General features: G+C 37.0%; 1 protein-coding gene across 1 annotated transcript; it reads right to left on the reverse strand.

Annotated features, from left to right (window-relative positions):
* Positions 1-4,307: 4,307 nt before the first annotated feature.
* Positions 4,308-5,276, reverse strand: LOC144295285 (olfactory receptor 2D3-like). The gene has a single exon (XM_077867673.1). The coding sequence runs from the start codon at positions 5,250-5,252 to the stop codon at positions 4,308-4,310; it is 945 nt and encodes a 314-aa protein (XP_077723799.1). The 5' UTR covers positions 5,253-5,276.
* Between the last annotated feature and the right edge of the window lie 8,953 nt (positions 5,277-14,229).

Here is a 14,229-nt window from a genome sequence, read left to right on the forward strand (position 1 = left end):
ACTATCCCTTTATCTGATACGTCATTTGCAAATATCTTCTCCCATTCTGTAGGTTGTCTTTGAGTTTTGTTGACTGTATCCTTTGCTGTGCAAAAGCTTCTTATCTTGATGAAGTCCCAATAGTTCATTTTTGCTTTTGTTTCTTTTGCCTTCATGGATGTATCTTGCAAGAAGTTACTGTGGCCAAGTTCAAAAAGGGTGTTGCCTGTGTTCTCCTCTAGGATTTTGATGGAATCTTGTCTCACATTTAGATCTTTCATCCATTTTGAGTTTATCTTTGTGTATGGTGCAAGAGAGTGGTCTAGTTTCATTCTTCTGCATGTGGATGTCCAATTTTCCCAGCACCATTTATTGAAGAGACTGTCTTTCTTCCAATGGATAGTCTTTCCTCCTTTATCGAATATTAGTTGACCATAAAGTTCAGGATCCACTTCTGGGTTCTCTATTCTGTTCCATTGATCTATGTGTCTGTTCTTGTGCCAGTACCACACTGTCTTGATGACCACAGCTTTGTAGTACAACCTGAAATCTGGCATTGTGATGCCCCCAGATACGGTTTTCTTTTTAAAATTCCCCTGGCTATTCGGGGTCTTTTCTGATTCCACACAAATCTTCAAATAATTTGTTCTAACTCTCTAAAGAAAGTCCATGGTATTTTGATAGGGATTGCATTAAACGTGTAAATTGCCCTGGTACATTGACATTTTCACAATATTAATTCTGCCAATTCATGAGCATGGAATATTTTTCCATCTCTTTGTGTCTTCCTCAATTTCTTTCAGAAGTGTTCTATAGTTTTTAGGGTATAGATCCTTTACCTCTTTGGTTAGGTTTATTTCTAGGTATCTTATACTTTTCAGTGCAATTGTAAATGGAATTGACTCCTTTATTTCTCTTTCTTCAGTCTCAATGTTAGTGTATAGAAATGCCATTGATTTCTGGGCATTGATTTTGTATCCTGCCACGCTACCAAATTGCTGTATGAGTTCTAGCAATCTTGGGGTGGAGGCTTTTGGGTTTTCTATGTAGAATATCATGTCATTGGCGAAGAGGGAGAGTTTGACTTCAATTAATAAAATCATGAATGAGAAAGGAGAGATCACTAAGGAAATACAAACGATTTTAAAAACATATTATAAATAGCTATACACCAATAAATTAGGCAATCTAGAAGAAATGGACGCATTCCTGGAAAGCCACAAACTACCAAAACTGGAACAGGAAGAAATAGAAAACCTGAACAGGCCAATAACCAGGGTGGAAATTGAAGCAGTCATCAAAAACCTCCCAAGACACAAAAGTCCAGGGCCAGATGGCTTCCCAGGGGAATTCTATCAAACGTTTAAAGAAGAAATCATACCTATTCTACTAAAGCTGTTTGGAAAGATAGAAAGAGATGGAGTACTTCCAAACTCGTTCTATGAGGCCAGCATCACCTTAATTCCAAAACCAGACAAAGACCCCACCAAAAAGGAGAATTATAGACCAATATCCCTGATTAACATGGATGCAAAAATTCTCAACAAGATACTAGCCAATTAGGATCCAACAGTACATTAAGAAGATTATTCACCATGACCAAGTAGGATTTATCCCGGGACACAAGGCTGGTTCAACACTCGTAAAACAATCAATGTGATTCATCATATCAGCAAGAGAAAAACCAAGAACCATATGATCCTCTCATTAGATGCAGAGAAATCATTTGACAAAATACAGCATCCATTCCTGATCAAAACTCTTCAGAGTGTAGGGATAGAGGGAACATTCCTCAGCATCTTAAAAGCCATCTACAAAAAGCCCACAGCAAATATCCTTCTCAATGGGGAAGCACTGGTAGCCTTTCCCCTAAGATCAGGAATAAGACAGGGATGTCCACTCTCACCACTGCTATTCAACATAGTACTGGAAGTCCTAGCCTCAGCAATCAGACAACAAAAAGACATTAAAGGCATTCAAATTGGCAAAGAAGAACTCCTAACGGTTTTTAAATAAATACATGGATGCATGAATGAAAAAAGAAGAAATTTAGCTACTAGATATTACTTCACTGGGGAGGTCTACTACAGCAGAGTCAGTAGTACCTGACTCCTGACATCTGTTGTTCCTGGACTCATATCCATGGTAACTGTAGAAAAAATTTACAGTTACATTGAATCCCCTCTAAACATGTGACTGATTAAAAGCTTGGGGAAAATAAGCAGGTGGCTGTCAGGCAGATTGTTTGTACTAAGCATTCATCAAACCTAAAGTGGAATGCAGAAGGACCATGCTAAAGAAGTTGAGTTACACTAAGATGTGGTTCTAGGCATCTAAGCGCATGGAGGGGTCAGCCTCAGGTTTGCAAATTCCAATTTCTAAAACCCTAAATTTTCTTTTGCTTTTGGAAGAGGGATTCAATGGATAAAATGAGCTCATTCAAAGGAGGATGACCAGAATGAATACAGGGTGCCTGAGCATGTTAGATATAGGAACTTTAAAGAAACAAGTGAGTGGTTGGCTGTGAGAATTGAATTTGGGCCAATACAGAAACTGACTTCAGAGGGTCATGGAATAGGAAAATGAAATTTTCCTATAGGACTAAAGGACTCAAACTAGAGAACGTGAGTTCAAGATACAGGAACATTGATTTTGACTTACCGTAGGAAGATCTTTGTAAAAGCAAAAAAGTATCGATAGTTGACCCTTGAACAATGCAGATTTGGACTGCATGGGTCCACTTATACATTTTTTTATACAGTACAGTACTGTGCATGTATTTTCTCCTATGATCTTCTTTATAACATTTTCTTTTCTCTAGCTTACTTTATTGTATGAATACAGTATATAATACACATACAAAATATGTGTTAATCGACTGCTCATTTTATTGGTAAGGTTTCCAGTGAACAATGCTATTAGCAGTTAAGTTTTAGGGGATTCAAAAGTTGTTACATGGATTTTCCAATATGCAGTGGTTGGCACATGTTGTTTGATTGTCAGCTGTATAAATGAAAAGGGATGATCCAAGATAGTAGAGAGGTATATAATCTTTTTTTTTTTGAGAGGTATATAATCTTAAGCAAATGCTGGATAATCACTCAATAGAAATATTATGGACTGGTTTAAGCCTCAGAACTTTGTTTCAGTTAAATGTTAAATTTCCTTTTTACCCTATAGTTTGTGTTTGCATGAAATTTGGGATATCAAGATAAAAAAATTTGTTGTTTTTGAAGTTTTCAGGAGAAAATATCATGAACTGGGAAGTATTTTGCCCTTGGTGGCATTTTACAAGATGAAATGCTTTGAGTCATGAATGATCCCATATTAAAGACTCTTCCAGATATATTGGTTGTTTCTATCAGAGCCTAATCCTAGATTTGTATGAGTGGGACATCTAAACCGGAAATGTCTTTGGTGTTAGAATCATGTATGCCAGTCATATTAGATGTTTATCAAAATAATTCAGTTTAAGCCTTAGATTCAGTTGTATCATGTTGAAAAAATATCCACATTAGCGGAATTAACCCACAAATTCCAAAATAGCACTTGTGTTTTATAATCAGGAAAACATAAACTTTTTATCCTTTTATTTCTCTCCTCTGTGTTCTAGCTCAGTGTGCATATTCATGGTTTTTAGAACATGTCTTCACTTTTATGCTTCTTGAATTAATTCATAACTGTCTACTAAAATCCTGTACCTCTTATAAGAATGTTACCAGAGTAACATAGTGGCTCACCAGTTGAGCATCTGATTCTTTTTTTTTTAAGGTTTTATTTATTTATTCATGAGAGGCAGAGAGACAGAGAGGCAGATACACAGGCAGAGGGAGAAGCAGGCTCCATGCAGGGAGCCTGATGTGGGACTCGATCCCAGGACTCCAGGATCACTCCCTGGGCCAAAGGCAGACGCTAAACCACTGAGCCACCCAGGGATCCCAAGCATCTGATTCTTGATTTTGGTTCAGGTCGTGATTTCAGTGTCATGAGATGGAGCCTTCAATCAGCTCGATGCTAGGGATGGAGCCTGCTTAAACATTCTCTTTCTCTCTCCCTCTTCGCCTTGTGCTACCTGTTCATCCACACTCTCCATTTAATTAATTAATTAAATAGGGCCTCCTCAGTGACTCAATCGGTTCAACAGCTGACTTCAGCTCAGATCATGATCTCAGGATCTTGGGATGGTACCCCTCCTGGGCTATCCACTGAGCAGGGTGTCTGCTTGTCCCTCTCCCTCTCCTACTGCCAATCCACCAGCTCCTACTCTCGTTCTCTCTCAAAAACTAATACTAAACTAAGCTAAACAAATATAAAAGTCAAACCCTAGATCACCGCTGTTGAGAAAAGGACTTTCTTCCAGCTAGTTTTCTGAAAGCCCCTTTAACATCCTTGTTTCTCAGGCTATAAATTATGGGGTTCAACATTGGAGTCACCACTGTATAGAACACAGAGATCATTTTATCCTGCTCTTTTGTGGTCTTGGAGTTTGGCCGCATGTAGGCGAATATGCCTGAGCCATAGAACAGGACAACAACAATGAGATGGGAGCCACAGGTAGAGAAAGCCTTGAGCCTCCCCTCCCCAGACTGCATCTGGATCACAGTGGAGATAATATTCCAGTAGGAGACCAGAATCAGGCAGACAGGAGCTAAGAGGATGACCACGCCCATTGCAAAGATGGCCATTTCTGTGCTGTAGGTATCTGCTGAAGCCAGCTTCAGGAGGGCAGGAGGTTCACAAAAGTAGTGATTAATAATCTTCTGTCCTTGATAGGGTAGTTGAAAAGTAAAGGTGGTATCCACCAGAGACACGAGTGCTCCACTGGCCCAGGATCCAATGGCCAACTGGAGACACACCTGTTGGGTCATGATGCTAGAGTAGTGCAGGGGCTTGCAGACAGCCACGTACTGGTCATAAGACATCACTGCCAGCAGTGCACACTCTGTACACCCAGCCAGAAGGAAGACAACTATTTGTGCCATACACCCAAGAAAAGAAATCGTTTTCCTTTTTACCAGGAAATGGACCAACACCTGAGGGACGATGCTAGTAGAGAAACAGAGATCTGCGAAAGAGAGGTTTCTAAGAAAAAAGTACATGGGAGTGTGAAGTCGAGAGTCCATGAAGATGAGAATGATGATGAGCAGGTTCCCAAGCACAGTCAAAAGATAAATGAGGAGAAAAAGAACAAACAGCAGGATCTGGGTCTGCAAGTCCTGTGAAAGGCCCAGGAAAATAAACTCAGCCACAGAGGTTTGGTTTTCCTCTCCCATTGAGATTTATGCCTGTTTACCTGTTTGCACAAATAAAAAGAACAACCTTTTGGTTTGTAACATCAAGTCTTGTAGAAGAGTCTTATTTAAAGCTCATATTATAACCAAATTGGATATTTCTAGCTTTTTGCTACCCAAGTCATTCTAATTAATACTAAATATTAATTCTGATTGCTTGGTTGTAATTTCAACCCATTTCAATTTTTTTCCAAATATCCTCTTCCCAGTGCCATTTATCTATATTATGACATCGTTAAAGCCTTCCTGGCTAGTTCTCATATGAGGATTTGGGATTTGAATGGATTTTCTTAAATGGCTATACACATATTCCTGCAAAATTACTGTTTACTGTTGGCACTATTGCCATGTACAATCCTGCACCACTAACTATTCAAAATACTACACATTTAATTATAACATATGCTTGAAAATGTGAAACAGCTTTCAGGCATCAAACTTAATTTGACTTCTTAAAAAAACAGCAATTTTTTCTTGGCTTAGAAATAGAAGGTTGGGCAGCCCAAATGGCTCAGCGGTTTAGTGCTGCCTCAGCCCAGGGTGTGATTCTGGGGACCCGGGATCGAGTCCCATGTCAGGCTTCCTGCATGGAGCCTGCTTCTCCCTCTGCCAGTGTCTCTGCTTCTCTCTCTCTCTGTGTCTCTCATGAATAAAAAAATAAAATCTTAAAAAAAAGAAATAGAGGCTTATCACTTAATATACCAAGTATTGTTCTTTTTGGATTAAAGAATAAAATGCTAAAAGTAAAAGTAAAAAACCAGGAAAAACAAGTCAAAATTCTTGTGATATCTGGACAGGATCAGACTGACACAAAAGCCAAGAGACCATGAGGAAAACATGCAGAAGTTATAACATAAAATGAAAGGCTTTTGTGCGATAATAATATCATGAATAAATTTAAGTTGAACTACATACTGACAAAAATACTTAAAGATGTCAGATCAGAGGTAATGTCTTTAATACACTAAGATTACATATAAAACACCATGAAAATTGTTGAGTCCAAAAAATAATGAGCTAAGAACATGAACAGACTACTTACAAAGATGAAATGCAGGAAGAAGGGGAACTGAGTAGAAAATATTAGAAAGGGAGACAAAACATGAGAGACTCCTAATTCTGGAAAACAAAGGGGTGCTGAAGGGGAGGTGGATGGGGGGATGGGATGGGGTAGTTGGATGATGGGCACTGAGGAGGGCACTTGATGGGATGACCACTGGGTGTTACAGCGTATGTTGGCAAATTGAATTTAAATTAAAAAACAACAACAAAAAAAGATGCAATGCAATTAGTTACTAAATATAAGAATACTTGATATTATTACAAGTAATTAAGTACAACAATGAAGGATACATTTTTCACCTTGGAAATTAGCTAAGATTTTAACAGAACAACCACATCACAAATAGTAACTTGGATTTTATTTAAAACTTAACACATGACTTTAAAAGTACATTGTCTCAATGACATTATAAGGTAGACATTATTAATCTTAGTTTGCAGATGAAAAAACTGAGGCATAGAAAAGTTTAGCTACTTTCCCCAAATTACACAATTAATAAACAGCAGGATTCATTAAGTGTAAAGTGAAGGTTTACAAAAAAAGACTTTTGTGTACAATGCAAGAGGGTAGGAAAAGTAGTCCAATCTGTCTGGAAAATAATTTTGTCAAATATATTAAAAACTTTAAATATTTGTATACCTTGACCGACTTCTCAATAGGGGGGGAGGGAAAGATTTCCTTTTTACTGGTCTTTTCTTCCCCATGAAGAAGAATCTGATTTGTGACATTCTAGGATGTTGCTTGGTCCCTATTTACTACTGGCTAGGGTTACTGTGCTTTAAAAGGTCATGCATGTTCTATTTCCTCACTTCTTCATGGAACTGGACTAATAAATTGGAACAAGTCCCACTAAACTGTAAGAAAGGTTGAAGATTTTGAAAGACTTTAGACCAAGTGCCCCAACCCAGGCTTATCAGAGTTCTGAACTAGAGTGACATTCGGGACTAGCACAACTAATAAAAAGCAGTCTGTTATTTTTCATATTTTTTGTTTCTTTTGTAGGACTCTAAGGAGAGGAATGACCAGGACTAGAATATTAGGAGTTTTTGAGTCCCTAGGCCTAATATATACATATATTATTATATATTATATAATAATCATATAATATCCTCAAATATTATGCCAATTTCTAAATCCAATTCTAGGAATCTATTCAAAATAAATAAACTCCAGAAAAATATTCACAAGAAAATATGTTTATCTTGTTACATAATAATGGTTAAAAATGGACAGATACACAAATGGAATATAATAAAGAACTCAGAAATAACCCTTACAAGGTTGGGTTTCTGTGACAAGGATGCCAAGGATACACAATGAGGAAAAGACGGTCTCTCCAATAAATAGTGTTGGGAAAACTGGATATCCACATGCAAAATAATGGAATTAGGCCCTTATCTCACATCATATACAAAAATCAACCCATCCTTAAAAGGATGTAAGATATGACACTATATAACTAAAGCATATGTTTACATATGTTTGGGGGTATTGGAGTAAAGAAATGGGTCCAAGCTGAAGCGACCATCAACTTAATATAGGCCTCTTTATGCAGAAGATGCTATTTACAAATGAAATGGTGACCACAAATCAAAAACCAGTAATAGATATGCAAAGATTAAAGAGAAAGGAATCTGAGTATATCACTAAAGATAGCCAATAAACCTTCTCTCTTTGAAAGAGAGCAAGAGAAGAAAGGATCAGAGAAAAACTACAAAACCCACAAAACAAGTAACAAAATGGCCATAAATACATATCTGTCAATAACTACTTTGAATGTAAGTGGAGAAATGCTCCAGTGAAAAGACACAGGGTGACAGAATGGATAAAAAACAAGACCCATCTATATGCTTCCTACTAGAGACTCACTTCAGACCTAAAGACACATGCAGATTGAAAGTGAACTGATAGCAAAAATTTATCAGGACGCCTGGGTGGTTCAGCAGTTGAGCACCTGCTTTGGCCCAGGGCTTGATCCTGGAGTTCTGGGATCCAGACCCACATCCGGCTCCCTGCATGGAGCCTCCTTCTCCCTCTGCCTATGTCTCTGCCTCTCTCTCTCTCTGTGTGTCTCTTGTGAATAAATAAATAAAAACTTTTTAAAAATTTAAAAAAAGAAAAACATCTATCATGCAGATAGAAGTGCGAAGCAAGCCAGAAGCAATACTTCTATCAGACAAAATGGACTTAAAAACAAAGAGTGCAACAAGAGACCAAGAAGGATAGATAGATCATTGGATAGATCATCCAAACACAAAATCAACAAGGAAACAGTGCCTTTCAATGACATATTGAACCAGATAGATCTAACTGATACATTCAGAATCCATCCTAAAACAGAAAAATACACATTCTTTTCAAGTGCAGATGAAACAATCTCCAGAAGAGATCACACATGAGGCCACAAAATAAGTCTTAAGAAATTAAAAAAACAAACAAACAGTGAAGTCACACCATGCATGTTTCCATCCACAATACTATGACTGGAAATCAAACAAAAGAAGATATCTGGAAAGAGCACAAATACATGGAAGCTAAATACCATGCTATTAAACAATGAATGGGTGAATCAAGAAATCAGATTGGAAATAGAGGTTCTGGGTACCTCAGTCAGTTGAACATCTGACTCTTGATTTCAGTCCAGGTCATGATCTAGGGTAGTGATTGAGCCCCACGTTGGGCTCCATGTGAGCATGGAGCTGGCTTAAGATTCCCTTCCTCTACCTCTGCCCTACCCTCCCCAGCTCATTTGTGTGCATGATCCTGAAAGAAAGAAAGAAAGAAAGAAAGAAAGAAAGAAAGAAAGAAAGAAAGAAAGAGAAAAGAATAGAATATGAAAATATTTCCTCAAAGAGGAAATACAAAAACACATGGAGACCATCGAAAATGAAAACACAATGGTCATAAATATTTGGGATGCAGCAAAAGCTTTTCCAAGAGGAACGTTTATAGCAATATAGTCCTACCTCAAGAAGCAAGAAAAATATCAATAAACAACCTAATCTTACACCTAATGGAGCTAGAAGAAGAACATCAAATGAAGTTTAAAGCCAGCTGAAGAAGGGAAATAATAAATATTAGAATGGAAATAAATGACAGAGAAACTAAAAAAACCAATAGAACAGATCAATGAAACCAGGAGCTGGTTCTTTGAAAAAAATTTAAAATTGATGACCCCTAGCCAGACTTAGGAAAAGGAAAGGAGAAAAGACCCAAATAAATAGAATTACAACTGAGAGAGGAGAAATAACAAATAGCACCACAGAAATACAAATAATCATACCCAACAAGTTCCACAACCTCAAAGAAATGGAAAACTTCCTCGATACATATAAACTCCTAAAACTGAAGCAGGAATTAATTGAAAATGTGAACAGATTGCTTACCAGCAATAACGTTGGAATCAAAATCAAAAAGCTCCCAACAACAAAAGTCCAGGACCAGATGGTTTCATAGGTGAATGCAATTAAACATTTAAAGAAGAGTTAATATTCTCTATTCTATTCTCAAAGTATTGCAAAAAATAGAAGAGGAAGAAAAGCATCCAAATTGATTCTATGAGGCCACCAGTACAGATAAAGACACTATAAAGAGAGAGAGACAGAGAGACAGAGAGACAGAGAGACAGAGAGACAGAGGAAGGGAGGGGGAACTACAGGGCAGTATCTCTCCGATGAACATCGATGCACAAATCCTCAATAAAATACTAGCAAACTGAATCCAACAATATATTTAAAAATCTTTCACTATGATCAATCAACATGATACATAACATCAACACAAGAAAGAATAAAACCCTAAGATTGTTTCAATCTTCAACAATCAAATGTTGCAGAAAAAAGCATTTGACAAAATACAACAACCATTCAAAATAAAAGCCCTCAACAAAGTAGGTGTGGAGGGAATATATCCATATCATAAGGGCCCCACATGAAAAACTCACAGCTAACATCATACTCGATGGTCAAAAACTGACAGATTTCCCCCGAAGATCAGGAACAAGACAAGTATGTCCATTCTTACCACTTTTATTCAACATAATACTGGAAGTCCTAGCCCTACAGAAATCAGACAAGAAAAGAAATAAAGGGCACTCAAATTGGTAAGGAAGTAGTAAAACTTTCACTATTTGCAGACGACACAATACCACATATAGATTACCCTTTACACTCCACCCAAACACTGCTAGAACTGATGAACGAAAGTAGAAAGGTAACAGGATATAAAGCCAATCTACAGAATTCTGTTGAATTTCTACACGTAATAATTGAAGCAGCAGAAAGAGAAATTAAGAAAACAATCCTATTTACAACTTCACCAAGAAGAACAAGATAACTAGGAATTAACCAAGGGGGTGAAAGACCTGTACTCAGAAAACTATAAAACATTGAGGAAAGAAAGTGAATATGACACAAATGGAAAAATATTCCATGCTCATGGATTGCAATAACAAATCCTTAAAATATCCACACTACCCAAAACAACCTACAGATTAAACACAATCCTTATAACAACAGCTTTTTCCAGAGAACTGATTCAAATAATGCTAAAAATCTCTATGGGACAAGACAAGAACCTGAAGAGCCAAAGCAATCCTGAGAAAGAAGAAAAACTGCAGGTACCACAGTCCCAGATTTCTCGATACACTGCAAAGGTCTAGTAATCAAAACAATATAGCATTGGCACAACAACAGACACAGAGATGTAGAGAGTAGAACAGAGAGCCCAGACGTAAACCAATCATTATATGGTGGATTAATCTTTGACCAAAGAGGCAAAAACATGCAATGAGAAACAGACAGTCTTTTCACAAATATGCTGGGAAAATTGGACAGCTACATGCAAAAGAATGAAACCAGACCACTTTCTTATACCATATACAAAAAGAAACTCAAAATGAGTTAAGGATATAAATGTGAGACCTGAAATCATAAAAATCCTAGAAGAGAGCACAGGCAGTGATTTCTCTGTCTTTGACTATAGCAACATCTTTCTAGAAATGTCTCCTGAGGCAAGGGAAAGAAAAGCAACAAACTATTGGCATGACTTCAAAATAAAAATCTTCTGCACAGCAAAGGAAACAATCAACAAAGCTAAAAGAAAACCTACCGAATGGAAGAAGATATTTGCAAATGACACATCCAATAAAGAGTTCGTATCCAAATATATAAAGAATTTGTACAACTAAACACCATAAACACAAATACTCCAATAAAAAATGAGCAGAAGACATGGACAGACATTCCCCCAAAGAAGACATACAGATGGCGGACAGACACATGAAAAGATGCTCAATGTCGCTACTCATCAGGGGAATACAAGCAAACCCACAATGAGATATCCCCTCACACCTGTCAGAAAGGCTAAAATAAAAATCACAAGAAAAAACAAGTGTTGGGGAGGATGTGGGGAAAAAGAATCCGTCGTGCGTGCTCTACTCTAGGAATGCAAACTTGTGCAGCCACTGTGGAAAATAGTATGGAGGTGATTCAAAAAATTAAAATTAGAATTCTCATATAATTCAATAATTCCACTACAAAGTATTTACCCAAAGAATGCAAAAACACTAATTTGAAAAGATACATGCACCCCTATGTTTATTGCAGCATTATTTACAATAGTCAAGTTATGGAAGCAGCCCAAATGCCCATCAAGAGATAAATGGAAAATAGGAAGTGGCATATATACAGAGTGGAATATTAGTCATACAAAAGAATGATCTTGCCATTGGCAACAACATGGATGGATCTAGAGAGTATAACACTAAGTGAAATAATTCAGAGAAAGACAAATAGCATATAATTTTGCTCATATGTGGAATTTAAGAAAAACTACACAAAGAAAAAATAAACAAAAAATAGACTCAATCATAGAGAACTAGTGGTTACAAAAGGAGGGTAAGTGGGGGGATGGAGGAAGTAGTGAAGGGGATTAAGAATACCCTTATCATGATGAACACTGAGTAATAAACAGAATTGTTGAATCACTATATATTTTTAAAAGATTTTACTTATTTATTCATGAGAGACACACAGAGAAAGGCAGAGACATAGGCAGAGGGGAAACAGGCTCCACGCAGGGAGCTGGACATGGGACTTGAACCCGGATCCTGGGATCACACCCTGAGCTAAAGGAAGATGCTCAACCACTGAGCCACCCATGCATCCCAAGTCACTATATTTTATACTTGAAACTAATATAACACTGCATGCTAATTATACTGGAATTAAAATTAAGAATAAATAAAAGCCTATAGGATATCACAGTATTCCAAAAGAATAAAGCTTCATGATCAAGTGAATTTTTCCCATGAATGCACAGATGAACTGATTATTAGGAACTTGATTAAAACATTTCTTCATATTAACAGATCAAAATGAGGATAAAATAATGTCAGTAGATGCTGTAAAAGGCATTGAATAAAGTTTACTTTCATTAGTAATGAACATTCTATGTAAAAAATGAGCTTAGGTGTATATCATTTTATTTTATGTTATTTAAAGCTTTTATTTATTGGGACACCTGGGTGGATCAGTGGTTGAGCATCTGCCTTTGGCTCAGGGCATGATCCCGGGACCTGGGATCGAGTTCCGCATTGGGCTCCTTGCATGGAGCCTGCTTCTCCCTCTTTCTGTCTCTACTTCTCTGTGTCTCTCATGAATGAATAAATAAAATCTTTTTAAAAATAAAGATTTTATTTATCTATTTGACAGAGAATGTGCACAAGCATAAGGAGGGGGAGTGGATGAGAGAGAGGGAGGAGGAGGCTCCCCATGGAGTGGAGCATGACTTGAGCCATATCCCATGACCCCAAGATCATGACCTGAGCCAAATGCAGATGCTCAAACAACTGAGCCACACAGCTCCCTGGTATACTTCATTTTAGAAGGAATTTGAATACATATCCTTTTATGGTATTACACATTATTTGAAATCAAAGCCTCAATCATACTCAACAGTGAAATATCAGAAACATTTACATTACATTCTGAGTTCAGAAAAGATATCTGTTTGCAAAGAGTTAGTTAATGCAATAGAAATTAGAAATAGAAACTAGAATGAAGAGACCTAATTATCGGAAAGGAAATGGTAACTTTATTATTTGTAAATGAATATTATTTTTTGTCTGGAAAACTTAAATCTACTGAAAAGTGATTAAAAGCAATAAGAAATCTGTAAACAAATGAGTGTTATATGCACTTTTTCTATATACTGAGAACTAATTAGAGAATTTATTAAATGTGGTTATAGTTGGGACACCTGGGTGGCTCAGCGGTTGTGCATCTGCCTTTGGCTCAGGGTATGATCCCAGGTCCTGGGATCAAGTACCACATTTGGGGTCCCTACAGGGAGCATGCTTCTCCCTCTGTCTATATCTCTGCCTCTCTCTGTGTGTCTCTTATGAGTAAATAAAGTCATAAAAAAATAAATGCACTTAAAGTTCATAACAGCGCGCTCTCTCAAATGTTCAGTTGTGATGTTAACAGAATATGATAGAAACCAATGCAAGGGGAATATTATACTCCAGTGAGAATCATAGACATCAACATGAATACAAGGAGAAATACACCTAATTCCCAGATGGGAAATTAAAATATTATAAAGATATCAGTTCTTCCTTCCTTGATTCTCACACATTAGTGTTCTTCATAATTCTCTCTGTGAGAGTTTGTCAAAAATAAATATTTCTGGGTTCTGAAGATTTTCGGTAGGTTGGTGGTGGAACAAAAAAACCCCGCCTTTCTAACAAGTATTTTTGGTGATTTTGATGTGATTATTTCATGCACCATATTTTGAGAAACACTCCCCAGAAACATGCTAAAATCAAATGCAATTGTAATCAAAATCCATAAGCATCCTGATGGGAAATTAAGATAATTCTGAAGTTTATCCAGA

The sequence above is a fragment of the Canis aureus genome, chromosome 23, assembly GCF_053574225.1.
Source record: "Canis aureus isolate CA01 chromosome 23, VMU_Caureus_v.1.0, whole genome shotgun sequence".
Classification (NCBI taxonomy): domain Eukaryota; kingdom Metazoa; phylum Chordata; class Mammalia; order Carnivora; family Canidae; genus Canis; species Canis aureus.